At 36.8% G+C, this 16,514-nt stretch overlaps 1 protein-coding gene across 1 annotated transcript; it reads right to left on the minus strand.

The window, feature by feature from the left end:
* Window positions 1-15,197: 15,197 nt before the first annotated feature.
* PCOAH_00042310 (Uncharacterized protein) lies at window positions 15,198-16,219 on the minus strand (the record flags this gene model as incomplete). The annotated part of the gene is made up of 3 exons (XM_020061015.1): window positions 15,198-15,311; window positions 15,460-15,516; window positions 15,659-16,219. Coding segments are annotated over 3 exons (732 nt in total), but the record flags the coding sequence as incomplete, so codon positions are not given.
* Window positions 16,220-16,514: the final 295 nt, after the last annotated feature.

The following is a 16,514-nucleotide window of genomic DNA, read 5'->3' on the forward strand; positions in this document are numbered from 1 at the left end:
TTTGATGTACATATGTACAACTTGTTTCCACTATTAGAGGAAGTCAAGAATGTGTAGTGTTTTCACGGAAAGTGCAAAAATTTCAATATTCAAATTCACACTTACCATCATAAAAGAAGCATAGAATTTTTGCACATACATACACTTTCTATGCATAATTGTGTGAACAACACAACTTTTTAAAAGGAGAAGTTCATTACATATAAAAAAGAGCACATAAACCATAACAATGTCAGCAGGAGGGGTAAGGGAAAGAATATTAAGGAGGAGACCATGTTGGAGGGGAACGCTATATTCTTTTCAACACTCCAAAGGAGCACATAAACGGAAGCATATAGTGTGCACATATAATTTTTCTTATGTATGCATGATATGGTGTAGTGTAAAATAATGATGAATGTACAAACATATATATATGTATTTACGTATATATTAATGCAGTATATATATATATATATAGGGACATATATAGTTGTGTATATATAAGTATGTATATATTCCACTTCTTTGTTCACTATATAATTACAGGATCAATTTTTAAAGAGGTTAAATTCATATGCGCAATTCTATAATACCTTCAATAATGATGATAAACTAGACAACTGTAGTGGCAATGGTACCACCTCTGAACAGTTAGGGGGAAAATTAAGGGGGAAACTGAATGGGTACCTTGCACTTTCTGGATCCGAGGAAACTAAGAAGATCATGCATGCTTACTGTTCCGCATGTGGAAAGTATGAACTAGGGAACTCCGGGAACGATACACCTTGTTATTTTTTCTACTTCTGGGTGGGAGATACATACGGAAACGCCTTAAATGGTAAACCATTGTCAGACCTTCTGGGTAAAATTTACGATACGCTACAAGGTGCTCACTATAAGAAGAAGTGCGAAGTTAAATACGGGGATGTTGATAGAACTGTTCTCAAGAATAGGAAAACCGTATTCGATTATTATTATAACTATAAAACTGAAGGGAAGAAGTTACTGAACGCAGAGAGCAATTGTAGCCATGATTGGGTGAGTTACCGAGTGAAAGTTCATGAAGCATGTGAGGCTGTGGAACAGGATTGCAAAACAGGGACTGGTAAGAATAGTCAGTACTGTAACGACTTCACCGATAAATATGGAGCATATTGTGATATAGCGAACCTATTACAACAGACATGTACTCAAAAATCTCAGTTGGAGCAAGAAGAGAAAAAAAATAAGACATGTTCCAGTGAGAAGAGTGATTTACAGGCCCAACTCACAAACAAATCAGCTCTATTGGGTGCAGCAGAAGCATCATCCTCCACAGCAGAGGAAAACTTACGTAAGGCAAAGGCACAATTAACTGAAGCCACCAAGGCTACCGCCACAGCAAGCATTTCTTCTATAATCGGCACATTCGGAATAACAGCTATTCCTTTCCTATTATATAAGGTACACATTCCCCCCTAAATTTACCACTAAAAAAATATAAGCAATATAAGGAATAGATACTACTCTACTAACCGTAGACATAGGAATAAACTACATGAAATATATGTATTTGTTTATTGCATCTCCTTCCACCTACCACCACCCTAGCAACCTTCCATTCTACCACTCTAGCAACCTTCCACTCTACCACCCTTAACAACCTTCCTTCCAACAATCACCCTAACAACCTTCCTTAGAACTCCTTAGACCCTTTCCTCCTCCTTAGACTTCCCTTTCCTTCCTCCTGCTTGGACCCTTCCTTCCTTTTCTCCCTTAGACCGTCCTTTCCTTCCCTTCTTCTTTCTTCTCTTTCAGTATAAACCATGGTCTTCCTGGTTTGGTAACCACACTTTTGGAAATGGAAGGAGAAAAAGCACAAGAAGTAGAAGATCAGCGGGACACGAGCTTGATACACTCACAGAAAACAGCTCAACATTCGATTCAACGGACACTTCCACAATAGGTCCAGCAGAGAATTCCACAGTACGATCTGTTGCATACACAAGACCGTCTACCACCAGTAATGGAAGAGCAGCAGGAACAAATACAAATAATAATAGTACACCAGGTCATCGGAATAATATAGGTTACCAGAACATGTAACACCTGGATGTGAAGGGGAAGGTGCACTACGTAGGGGATCTTATTTCCCTATGAACCGCGCTTACATATTATATGTGTATTAAATGTGACTTGAGCAAGGACATGACCAGGGCATAGGGGGCCCGTTGCTGTGCCCACTGCATAGTATATAAATTCGGGCGTACAATTATGGTTATTTCATTGTTACATATATAGAATGTCTATTAAACATTTCTTTGCATCCGCGATTTTATGCTTGTCACTCTTCTCATTTTTTTTTTTTTTTTTCCATTCTATTCTATTTTTATTGGTCACACGTGATTGGCTTAAGAGTGAAGCGAACCTTTCGCGCTTAATGCATGCGATGTGTATGTGCAGCGACGCGAGAAAAATATGTACATACAAAACTGTGCGTGGTGCTACCTTCTTTTTTTTACTTCTTTTGTCTCATCATTAAAAAGTAGAACGATATATGTAACGCATAATAGTCCGTAAAAAAAAAAAAAAAATTGCCCTAATATAAATTTTGTCACACAGAAAAAATTGCACACAAAAAAAAAAAGTTGTTAAAAAAATTGTCCAAAAAATGCCCTAATATAAATTTGTCAAAAAGAAAATTAGTCAAAGAAAAAGAAAAATGCGCCCTAATATATAAATTTTGTCACACTGAAAAAATTGCACAAAAAAGAAAAAAATGTGCCCTAATATAAATTGTGCCACAGGGGAAATTGTCCAAAAAAAAAAAGAACGAAAGAAGGAAAGAAAGAAAAAGAAGGAAGAAAGAAAAGGAAGAAAAAAAGAAGGAAAAAAGTAAAAAGGAAAGAAAGAAAAGGAATGAGGGAAAGAAAGAAGGAAAAGTGTCATTTTTCTTCTTTCCTTACACACTGTATATAAAATGTGTGCGGTCATTTATTTTTCCTTCCTCCAGGAAGGAAACATTACATTCGAAATGTGTTACATCACATGCGACGTTACATGTTTTGATAACCTATATTCCGGCGACTCGGTGTATTTGATCCTGCTCCCCTGGTAGACGGTCTTGTAGAAGGTCTTCTGTAATCTTGAGAGCGTACCGTGGAACCTTCATTTGCTGAATCGTACGTTGAGGTGTATTCCGTAAATGCATCAAAGGTGCTCTCAGCGGAACTTCTCTTTCTTCTGTTCCTTTTTCCTCCATTTCCAGAAAAATTGTTACCAAACCAAGAAGACCATGGTTTATACTGAAGGGAAGGGTTTAGAAGGAAGATTGTTAGGTGTGTTAGGTGGGAGGAAGGTTGTTAGGTGGGTGGTAGGTGGGTTGTTAGGTGGGTGGTAGGTGGGTTGTTAGGTGGGTGGTAGGTGGGTTGTTAGGTGGGTGGTAGGTGGGTTGTTAGGGGTGGTAGGAAGGGAAGAAGGGTCTAAGTAAAAGGAAGGTAAGGAGGTTCTAAGGAGAGAAGGAAGGGAAGCTCTAAGGCGTAGGGAGGAGGGAAGAATGTTCCCTAAAGAAGGAAGGAAAGGAAGTCTAAGGAGGAGGGGATTAGAAGGGAAAGGCTTTTAAGGAGCGAAATCTACATATGTGATGTCGTTTTGTTTTAGTTCTTTAGATTGAAGCATTTCCCACTATGCATAGTCCATGTGAAAGCATACTTTGGTAACACCTATAAATTCGGTATGACTGCCGCCCTGTGCTCGACATAACTGAGGAATACAGTAACATATGATGAAAGTCTTATTTGCACTGTTAAGAATGGGACTAAAATGCTTATGTAGAGGATCCGTAGAGGAATGCAATGGATAAGGAATTATTAGTATGAAAGTATCGGCGGCAAATATTGGAAGGACGTTGTTTTGAACATAAGGGCGTTACACGATTGATGTGTGCTCAATTTGTTTCCCCATATAAAATACTCTTCAATGTATTCCTTTCTAATGAACTTCCTTCTGTATATGAACCTGTATATAATAAATATAGAGCACATATAATTACTTATACACATAAAAGTAGAAGGGAAAGTTGAACAGTTTAAGGGTGTAGTTTATAAAGCTGAAATCATAATATAAAAGAGCATTCAATTCATAATTTATCTTTATATATCTTCTACATTGCTACTATTTCACATATTCTTCATGAAAGAAAGGGAAGTAGTTCATTCATATACACAACAACGTTGTGGAACTGTGTACATTACATTCCTCCTTCATTCCCTTTCCTTCCGTAGACTCCTTCCTACCATCCTTCTTATTTAATTCTATAAAGTTATACTGCTCCCTTGATTACTTATTAACTTACACATAGAAGAAGAAATGAAAAAGAAAAAAAAAGGAGAAAAACGTGCTCCAATGCATATATGAGAACTGTATACTTGCACATATATGTATGTGATTACAATATTTTAATAATCTCCCCCCCCGTTCTTTTTTAAAAAAGGGAAAAATAGAATATGAATTAAGAATGCATACTAAATTTTTTCACTCAGAAGGGAAAAAAAGAACTATGCACTTTCCCCCCCATATATGAACGCAATGATCGAATCAAATAAAATAAAAGTATTAATGTGTGTGCATACTGAAAATTTCTTCTTAAATGGAATTGCACTCATTTTTATATGCATAATAGTTGAATAAAATAAAATAAAAGTATTAATGTGTGAGTGTGTTGAACAATAAATCACGTACAATTGTTGAACAAATGAGCACACTACAAATAAACAAATAAGCACCTACGATGGAACAATTGTTGAACAATAAATCCTAACAATATAATATAATGAATGTTAAGGAATGAATAAAGAATGAATAATGATCAGTACATTTAACAATATAATATATGAATGAGGGAATTCATATTTTATGGCTCTTCCATTTCATTTCACTAATCCAAGACATATGCTCATATTTTACTCTAATTGTACACAATGATTTTAATACATATGTGCATGCATTTTCATTACCTGAAGGAATTGAATAATGTATGTACAATTATGAGGGAAAAAATAAAAATGTCATATTCATAATTATAGTTGAACGAACAGAAATTCTTACAATTCCCATAATTCCCTTTATTTCGATACATGTGTGAGCACACATATAAGAGGAACACATTTCTAACATAAATTTATTATATACTAAATAATTTACACTCAAAATGGCATCAGTAAGAGAAACATGGAAGGTATGTTTTTCCTTGTTTAGAGCGAATAATTAAACACTGCACATGCAGTGTTCTATGTGTAATACAGTAAATGCAAAAGGAGAATAGTAACGGCAGAAACAAAAAACATATGCGCACACATTCTTCAATTCATTGTATATATTTTTTTTTTTTTTGTAGGATGCATGCATGAGTAGTTTACCTTCAAATCAAGTGTATAAGGATTTCGACGGAAGCAAGGATCGGTACGCCGATGAGCCCAGTGTCGGCGTACTGGTGAATAAGGTGGTCACGGAGATGCCGACGTATCATGATAAATCTGATTGTATGGAGAAGATTGGCTACGCCTACTATTACGTAATAAACGAGAAGGGGGGGCATAAATCACCCAATAATGATTATTGCCATTTTTTATATTATTGGATAGGAGAAAAGGTCTTTAATGAATTAGAAGGAGGGAAAAATGGTCAGTTTAAAAATGTCATAGGGACAGTGTACACAAAATTGAAATCGTCATTTTCCGGTGGAAAATGTGAAATTGTACAGCATAAAAACAGCAAGCACGATTTCAAACAAAGAAAGACCATCTTCGACTATTGGTACAACCATAAAGCTCTGAAGAATTATTTAGGGGGTAATAGAGGCGGTTGTGGGGGGAAATATTACAATTACCTAACTGAAGTTGCTTCTTACTATAATGATATGAGTACACAGTGTGGGAGGGAGGGGGACGATGCATTCTGTACGAAAATTAATGATATATTTAAAACTGACAACGATCCCAAGGACCTAAAATCAACATGTGTATCTTTACATAATAACAATTTTAAATCCTTTTCTGAAGTAGCAGAAGAAGTGGCCGTTAGTTTATATATGTAAAAAGTTCAACTGTTCAAAGTGCATGTTCAAAATAGACGGTTTAATAATGCACTCATATAATGTTCCATATATATATATATATATGTATGTATATATATTTTCCTATGTATGTATATACATATATGTATATATATGTAGGGGGCACATAGGAGTGTCCATATATTCTACTTTCCACCTAATTACTTTTTTGTAGGGTGGAAATCCAAAGATGTTACCCTCAGAAGGAGTATATTCTCTATTCGACGCACCTCTAGGGTGTGAAGTACTTTATGGAGAACTGGATAAGGGACAGGGAATAGAGGGGAAACTGAGACCAATATTGAATAATCACACAAATATTCCTAAGGATGAGAACTTCGCCAATAAAATTCTACAGAACTACTGTTACGCATGTTGGATGAAGGAGAAATTGAATTCACAGTCCTATGATGATACACCTTGCTATTTTTTCTACTTTTGGTTGGGCACTGAAATAAAGAACAAATTAAAGGAAAATATGCGTCGGGATGGAACTTTTGGGCGTACCATGGACGCTATCTACAAAGCACTGCAGACATTCCCTTGGAATGGTATAAGCAAAAATGGGAATAATTGCACTAATATATACCCTGATATTATGGAATCTTACTTCGAAGCGTTTAAGCAATTTTCAGATTACGAATATAACATTGCTGCTCTCCCTAAGAAAGACAATTGTAATGATTATTCTTCTGGCAGAAAATATGAAACACAGCTGAAGGGGGGTGCACAGGACGGCTATTCATTGTCATGTAGTAAATGTGGGACTACTACGAATGAATATTGTGACAAATTTAAGGATAAATATATGCAGAACGGGGTGTGCAACTCACCACTGAAACCACCGGAACTAACGTGTCCACCCGTAGCAATCAAACCAGCCACCGCAGCAAAACCAGTTGCTGCCAAACCAGCAGCTGGTAGACCTCCCTCAGCTGCAGGCAGTACAAACTGTAGTGCAGGTTCTTCCGGTACCGGTTCCACTGGAACGTGCAATCCTGGTTCTTCTGGTACCGGTACTACTGGAACCTGTCCTGGTGATGGTTGTGTAGTGGATGGTGTCTCTGGTGGAGAAGGAAAGGGAGGGAGTGATGGTGGTGGTAGTCACAGAAAAGAAGGCGAAACAAGTTCCGGTGGTGGTGTAACACCTGCTGTTGTGTCTGGTGGACTTGCCTCAATAGGACTACCTGCGGTTCTTTTTTTTTTATATAAGGTATACAACTACAATTACATGTACAATTACAAGTGTCATTATAATTATAATTACAATTCTAATTAACATAACTATACATTTGTAATTAAAATATGAGTATGAACATTTATTAATATTTCTGTCTACTTAAAATAAATATAAAAAGTAAGGTACTTTTTATATATGAATTTTTACATTTATTCCCAACCATCCGTCTTTTTTCTTTTTTAGTATACCTCCTTATTTTCTGGAATAAGTGGAACCCTTTCCGGTGGAAGCAATAGAAAAAGAAGGTCCATCCGACAGGAATTAAACACATCATTCTCAGGCGACGACGACGACTCTTCTACAGCAGAATATGTAGCAACTATAGTAGGTTCATCATCCAATTTATCAACAACAGATTCCATGACAGATGGGTCTACCATATATGGCGAACGAAGAGCACCATCAGCAGCAGGAAGGACAAATAATGGAAGGAAACAGCAGAACAGAAATAATATAAGTTATGGCCGTATGTAATATGTACCATTGGAATGTGATGTCCCTCGGGGTGATATAAATAACCGCAGGACTCATACAGTGTAGAAAGAGCAAAGTGGCATTCCTTCCCTTTGTTCCCTTTTTTTTTTTTTTTCTTTACTTTTTTTTTTCTTTTATTGGATTAAGGTGTTCATATTAGTGTGGAATTAATATGAGGCATAAAATTTTTTTTCCACTATATTTTGATTTGTTTGGTAATTTTTTTTACTAAAGAATTAAAATATTCATTTATTCTGCTACAAAAATTTGTTTTTGTAATTTCTTCCTTCTTAACATAATAATTTTTCTTTCCCCCCTTTCTAAAATCCAATTATGGGGACATTTGAAGAAAGTGCTCCTCCAAATTGTGCGCAGGTTCGCCCGCCCAGCCTCTTTTTATGTTATACACATCTTTTTTAGATGCAATTCATATGAAGGCGGAATAACGATGTTCACATAGAAGAGGAAGAAATTGCGTTCTTTTATTTTTTTTTTACGCTATGATTTAGGTATAATATTAGTCATAAAAAAAAATTGCCCTAATATAAAATTTGTCACGCAGAAAAAATTGCAAATAAAAAAAAAAGGGAAGGAACCATGTTTGTGTGCGCGCACCGAATTGTTTATCCTGTTGAACTGTACCGCATATTTTTTTTTTTTGACGAACACCACACACATGGAAAAAAAAGAAAAGAAGAACGGACGAGTGTAAATCGCATATACAAAGAAACGTGTCATGAATTATATATATATGAATGAAGGAGGTAACCATAATTGTACGCCCGAATTTATACACTATGGATTGGGCACAGCACAGGGCCCTCTGTGACCTCGTCCTGTCCTTGCTTAAGTCACATTTAACATACACATAGAATATGTAAACGCCGTTCATAGGGAAGTATGATTCCCTACGTAGTTCTCCTTCCCTTTCCCTTCCAGGTATTACATGCGCTATGTTACATGCGACCGTAACTTAAATTTCGATGATGACCTGGTCCATTACTTATTGTCGCTATGCCTTTGGGTTGTCCTGTGTATGTGGCAGCAGCAGAACGTACTGTGGAATTATCCATTGAACTTTCTGCTGCCGAGCCCAATATGGAATCGTTCTCTGTTGAAATGTTTTCCGTTAATGTATCAAATTCGTGTCCAGCTGATCTTCTTCTTATATTACTTCTTCTGCTGCTTCCATTTCCAGAGGAGCGGTTACCAAACCAAGAAGACCACGGTTTATACTGAAAGGAACGAAGGATTTAAAGGCAAGGTTTAGAATAGAAGGGTTAAAAGGAAGGAAGGAAACGAACGTGGTCTAATGAAGAAAGTAAAGGAAGGAGATCTAAGGAGGAAGGAAGGGTCTAAGTAAGGAAAGGAAAGAGGATGTGAAGGGTTCTAAGGAAGGAGGAAGGAAAGGAAGGAATGGGTCTAAGGAGTGTATATTAATTATACTGTTAATAATTTAGTTTTTATTTTTTTTTTTTACTGCTACTATTACTTACTTTATATAGTAGGAAGGGAAAAGCCGTCGCTGCTAAGGTACCAAATATGGAAGAGATGGAAGAGGTAGTGGTGGCTTTACTTAAGTTTGCCTCTGCTTCAGATAATTGTTTTGATAACTTCTCGTTCTGTGATTCTTGTTCCGTACAGAGACACGTCTTCTCTTCTATTACTGCAGTTTGTGATTCACATTTCTGTTTTATGTGTTCCACCGCATCACAATATGCCTCATACCTACTACTGAAGTCGGTACAATATGAATCACTTTGCCATCCCCCTTGCAATGCACACACTGGACGTACGGTGGCGCATGCTTCAGCAATGGCATTCAGATAATTCAACCAATCACTATTACAATTGGTCTTATCTATTTGTAAATTCCCCTTTATGATCTTATAATCATAGGAACAGTCGAATATTTTTTTCCTATGGAGGAAAGTTGTTTTGTCAACATCTTTGTATGTAACATTACACTTATTCCCATTGAAAAAATTCCCTAGCTCTTTGTTGATATCATCCATCAGATTTTTTATCTTTCCCCCATCCAGGAGGCTAGGGTATGTATCTCCCAACCAAAAATAAAAGAAAGTGCAAGGTACATTTTTATAATTCGTGCTTTTATTCATGGGGCATACGTGACAATAGGCTTGTCTAATTTTCTCAGTTCCACTAATAACTTCAGGATGCTCTCCCCATGTAGTCTGCAATGCATTCTTCAAATCTTGCTCACTTGTAACATTTACAGCGCACCTTGGGGAGCCTGAATTGAAGTTATTATAAAATTGCTGCCTTGAAGGTAAATTATCCAAATTCAGTCCCTATAAATATAATTAACGGATGAAAGTGGAGTATGAAGTTATATATTTTTATATATTGCTGGATTCCCATTATATTATATATAAAATATTGTGTGTACATTATATGCTCCTTCGTAGGGTAAGAAAGAAGGAGGAACAAATATTGTCGCCCTCCCAGCAATATTGTTCCCCTCTTTCCAAATATTCTATCCTTACCTGTTGTGGCATTGTTTATGTATGTGTATATTTCTATATATATTAAATTTATGTTAAAAGGTTGTGTTGTATATATTTTTCTTCTCTTTTGTAATTGTTGTATATATGTATAATTTGAATTTTTATATATATCTTATATAAGAAGGGTTGTGTTAAAGGTTATGCGTTCTTCCTTTATATATATGTTCCCATACATTCAATATAAAAAGGGGGAAGGAAGGAGTAGTGTAAAATTTTCTATTTTTTTTTTTTTTTTTTTTTTTTGGAATACTGTACTCCCATTTTAATCTATTTTCAAACGATTATAAACCCCTCCCCTAAGACCATTACAAACCTTCCCCAAACCACTCTAAACCTCCTTTAAACTTCCCTAACCCTATTAAACTTCTCAAAAAATGAATTATGGTAAAAAGAGGAATGAGTACATTAACATATAAAGTGCAATATGCACTTAAAAATAAAAGGATAGAAGAATCTCAAATAACATAATGTGTACACATTCCATACAGAACATTTATAATGCACTCCTCTGAAAAGGATAAAAGAAGAAAAGAAAGGAAAGAAAAGAAAAAGAAAAGAGAAGAGAAAAGAAGAAGGAATTTTTATTACTACTGACAAGTCATGAATAAAAGGAAGGAGTGTATGGTGTAAGAAAATGTGTTATTATATAAGTAATGTGTATGTGTACATCTCCCTTCCTATTCACACAAATAACACTCACCTAATTGCTTTTAATTTATCATTTTCACTTCTTCCATCCCTTCCCCCATTTAATTCCCTAAGTTCGTGCACACTCTACCTATTACATATGAATACATATGGAACAAATATATGTGCAAAATGTACACATCTGATAAGGGAAGGTGGGAGGAGAAGAGTATTCCCTGCACATGTGCATATGAAGTGTATACAATATATATGTGCACGTATTAAGGAAAAAATTCTCCTTAACAATTCCCGCAATAATTCATTTTCTCCTTCATAATAATAGAAGGGAAACACGAACTTACAATATATTACATGCTTAAAATGTTCATTTTGAAATGTCGTGGGAGGGAAGGAGGAAAGTTGCATTCTAATATATATAGTTAATAACTGGTGAGAAGTGCATGCCTAAATAATGATAATGGTACCATGTTCTTCGAACCACCACGAACACCTGTGCACATCACAATAGTAGAATAAATGTATAAAGGGGAAGGTGTAAAGAAGTGTATGTTTTATCCTCTCCTCTTTTTCTGATTTTATTTTGTTATTTCAATATATCCGTTCTTATTTCTGCACTATTTATATACACACTGATTCTGACACGTACACATATGTATCTAATGTGTGCTATCACTACTACTACTACTATTCGAAAAAAATTAGAATTAAGAAATGTGTAGTATTCACAAAGTGAAAACTTCAGTATTCATCCATATCCATATTTCATATTCATATTTATCTATATTCTTATTCATCCTTTCATAATCACTGTTGAACAACTACAACCTTTGTATTTCCCCTTTTTTCGAATATATATATATAGAGGAACAGTTTTTAATATAAAGTCACCTTATATACACACATATAGAAGCACATATATATCAAACCATGTCAGAAACAGCACCAGTAGACGTAAGGAAGAATATTTCAGAAAGAAAGAAAGAAAGAAAAGAGGGAAAAAAAAATATATATATAGAAACTTACAGTCACACTTACACTTACAAATACATTCCCCATTACACACTTCTTTTTGCCAAATACATACATGCAGGAGGAACTTTTAAAGAGGTTACCATCATGGGTCGAGTACTATGATAAATTCGAAAACAGCACGGAACTAAACTGTCCAGAAGGTAATGGTTGCAGCGCAGAAGAGAGCAATTATAATTTGACAGGGAGGAATCTGACGGGCCCTAAGCTTCAAATTATGAAAGCACTGAGCTACATATACAAAGAATATAGAGGAGAAGATAAAAAAACATTCAAAAGTGCAACACCAGCCGAATGTAGAGCGCGCCACTTCTTCTCTCACTGGATAAAGGAAAAATTATATAAGAGTCATGGGGGAAGTGAAAACTTCGGAGCTAACATAAAACTTATTTGCGATAAAATAAAAGAACCCTGTGGGTCAGGAAAACACTGTGAAATTCCCTGTGAGAGTCCTAACCTAAAAGCTTTCGGTAGTCAGAAAATATTATTCGATTTTTGGCATGACCACAGTTCTATACAAACATTATTAAAATATAGTGAGCCTGAAGGTCTTAAGATATGTAAAAATTATTTGCACGACGTCAAAACAGCACGTACTGCTGTGGACACAGGTTGCACAAACGAGTCAGATGACCATTACTGCAGCAAATTCTGGACAAGTAATAAGGAACAAATTAATAAGAAATTATCAGAATTGGAATCTACATTAAATTCTAAACAGGAGGCAAAAGCGCAGGCAGAACAATTAGCATCCACCCAATTAAACGAAGCCGAAAGTAAAGCGAATGCTGCTTCTTCTCTTTCTTCTGCTTTTGGTACCTTAGCAGCATTAGAATTACCAGCACTGGCATACTTTTTATATAAGGTAAAATTACAACTTAAAATTGCGGAATATAAATAATAGTATTTTCCCTCCTCCTTAGACCCTCCTTTCCTTCCTCCTCCCTTAGAACATCCTTCCTTAGATCACCTTTCCTTAGACCCTCGTTCATTCCTCCACCTAAGACCATTCCTTTCCTTCCTTCCTTAAACACCATCCTTTCCTTCCTTCCTTAGACACTCCTTTCCTTCCACCAACCACCCCTAACAGAAACTTCCCTTCCATTCCCTAACAATCTTCTTTCCACCTACCACCCCAAACACAACCTTCCTTCGACCTACCAACCCTAGGAACCTACCACCCCTTCATTCTGATAACCCTAACCTATCATTCTAACACCCCTAACCCTTCCTTTTAAACCCTCCTTTCCCTTCAGTATAAACCTTGGTCTTCCTGGTTCGGTAGCCATTCTGGAAATGGAAGAAGCAGAAAAAGGAGAACAATTGGACAGGACCTTGATACTTTGACGGAGGATGCCTCAACATATGATTCAATGGACACTTCCACAATAGGTCCAGTGGATGATTCTACACTACGTTCTGCTGCACACAGTGGTCAACCTAGGGGAAGAGGAACAAGAACAAGCAATATGCCAGGTCATCAAAGGAACAATATAGGTTACGGTCGCATGTAACACTTACAAGGGGAAGGGGAGGGTCCATCAAGGGATTTAAGTGACCGCTAAGTTCATGCAGTGTAAGAAGCAAAATGACCTCTTTTCCTTATTTTTCTTATTTCTTATTTCTTTTTTTTTCTTTCTTTTCTTTCTTCTTCCTTTCTTTTCTTTCTTCTTCCTTTCTTTTCTTTCTTTCTTCCTTTCTTTTCTTTCTTTCTTTCTTCCTTTCTTTTCTTTCTTTCTTTCTTTCTTCTTTTCCTTTCTTTTCTTTCTTTTTTTCTTTCTTTCTTTCTTTTCTTTTTTTTCTTTTTTTTTTTTTTTGCAGTACACTTCCTTACCTTCTTGGATAAGGAGCAACACCCTCTCCTTTGGAAGGAACGCAGGAAGGAACAACAACAAGAGCAGTAATAGAAGCAGAAGCAGAAAAAGAAGAACAATCAATCAAGAGTTTGACGAATTAACAGAAACCTCAACAATAGGAGGTTCAACAATAGGTTCTACAACTGATGATTCTACCACAGTATATTCTGCCCCATATACTACTACACGGCCATCTACCAGAAGGGCGAGGAGTACACAACAACGGGGAAGGAAGAATGTAGCTTATCACCCTACATAATGTTACCCCCGTGGAAATTTTAATTATTTGTAATTCTAAGTACATTACTGTAACAGGCACAAAATGTGCAAAGCGCAGGGAAAAAAAAAAAAAAAACAGTGTATCAATCGATAGACCGCATAATTTCGCCGACCACATTCTATAAATATTTGCGCCAAACCAACGCCCCAAAGGGGTGATTGTTAACCGGAACTGCCAACATGACTGTGCTGCCGAGCGGGTGGACGCGGCCTGAAGTAATCGCCCCTCCCCCTGTACTATACGCATAAGGAGAACTGGGCCAAATACACGCGGCAATGGAGCGTACCCAGAAACGGGAAAAAAGAAATTTATTCGACATCGGAAGAAGCCCTGTAACCCATTACAAGGGTGATCATGAAGAAGAGATAGTGTCCCCATTTGTCCGTTCCTTCTGATAGAACAGATGCTCAGGTATATACCTTCCTGTCTACCTCTCCTCAAATACATGCACACAGTAGAACGTCTCAATGTGAGAATAATCACATGCATAGTTTGGGAAATCAAACTACCACTTTTCCTTCCACCCTCTTGGCGTTAGCGTCTTTACAGATTAATCAACACCTTCGAAAATTCCATGAGGGTGTTTCCCGTCCTCATGCGAAGGGGCAAAACAGATTTTTCCTTCACCCCCTTAAGAGGGAATCATGGGGGGGGAGACAATATGCTACCATAGCAACACTGTAGAACACACAAAAAATTGAAACATAAAAATCAATTAAGTTTTTTTGTAGTAGGTCCCCTTCAGTCCCTTTTTTTCCGGCGCACCAAGTTATGTGCAAAAATGAGTAACGCAATGGTCTTCACAAAAAAGGAAAAAAAAAATTATTCTTTATATTTTTCTGCTGTTACCGCTCCCATGTGTGTTTCATTATGACAAGACGGATCCCCGTGAGGTGTGCATCCTCGACTGCATCTCACTGAACAGAGGGGAAAACCCTCCATTGTTTGCGGTAACTGGCATGTCCACATAAACGAGTAGGCTAAAAGTCACTGGGAAAAAGGGGGAACAAAAATGGACCATTCGCATAATTGAGCAGAGTACGGCTCGCTGAACCGCTGATTAGCCACTTCAATTCCTAAAATAACTAAACAGGGCTAAGGCATAAAAGTATAGGGCTACGAGATACAGGGGGTAAGACACACTGAGGATCTTCCTAATGCTATTTGGTTCTCCATAATTCTTCTAAAAAGGTGGGATAATATAAAAAAAAAAAATCATAAAAAATATGCACCGGTATTTACACAAACGTGAATACGCATATTTCACCACGTTGCTTTGGTTAATATATCGCAAAGTGTTTTTTCCCCTTATCCTTTCTTTGTGATCTTACCGCCAAAAAGAAGAGGTTGTAGTTTGGGGGGGTCATGGCTTGGATTAGGAAATAGAGCTGTAAGTTTTTGTGTAACGGGGGGAAAAAGGGCGAAAAGGGGAAAAACAAATAAAATGTTTCAATGTTGTATTTAAATTGTTCCGCCCTGAATGTGAACGATTGGAACGGGCGAATGAGTGGATGCCACTTCGCCCCATACCTTAAAAACTCCGTAGCGATTGCTCATGTGCAGCATGGCCCAAATGAGCGAAGGAAACAAAAGGTATTTATTTTGCAACACAAATAGAAGATCCTTAAAAGATACAGGAGAAGGCAATTTAATTCCTTCATACAAAATATTCGACAGGATCACATACACAGATGGAGTCAACATGGTGTTGAACATAGTCGTTGCCTGCTTGATGGACTGCTCATAAAATGCATTAGCGCTGTTAAAAAATTTGAAAAAAATCGATATGCAAAGGAAGTAAAAATAGGAATTCCTGAAAATGGAACTGAACGTGGATGATAGACACATGCCCTTCATCTCATCACTTGATATTTCTTCTTTTTTTTTTCTCTTTACAAAAAATTTTACATAAATTTTTGTTAGAATTCCGCTAATTAGCACATAATAATTAAAAAACAGGGAGATGTTTTTCTCTCCACAGTGGAGCTTTTTCAACAGGTTGTTGTAGACAAATATTGGTATCAGTCCGGACTCGTTTAGCATGCACATGTGTTGTAGCATGTTTATTTTTTGTACTTTTCCCTCTCCTTCCTAAAGCTCGCTGCTCAACCGGAGGAATCAAAAATCGACTTCTCCTTAACGTACGACGTAAAATGGAAAATAAACCGCAAAGCAGTGGAGAAGCGTCTAGGTGAATAGCACCGATGGTGTAATACGTACAAGCTTACATTTTTTGCACCCCACCTTTTTGGTAGAATAGAAGAACGAACTGTGCTATGCACGTGTTGCCATTATGCATCAATGCGCCTACCTGTAATAGTAGCAGCAAGCGTATCCGGTTTGAATCAAACGTACGCAACACATAGGCGACCTGTCCAAGGGGCAA

Source organism: Plasmodium coatneyi, chromosome 12 (genome assembly GCF_001680005.1).
Source record: "Plasmodium coatneyi strain Hackeri chromosome 12, complete sequence".
Classification (NCBI taxonomy): Eukaryota; Apicomplexa; class Aconoidasida; order Haemosporida; family Plasmodiidae; genus Plasmodium; species Plasmodium coatneyi.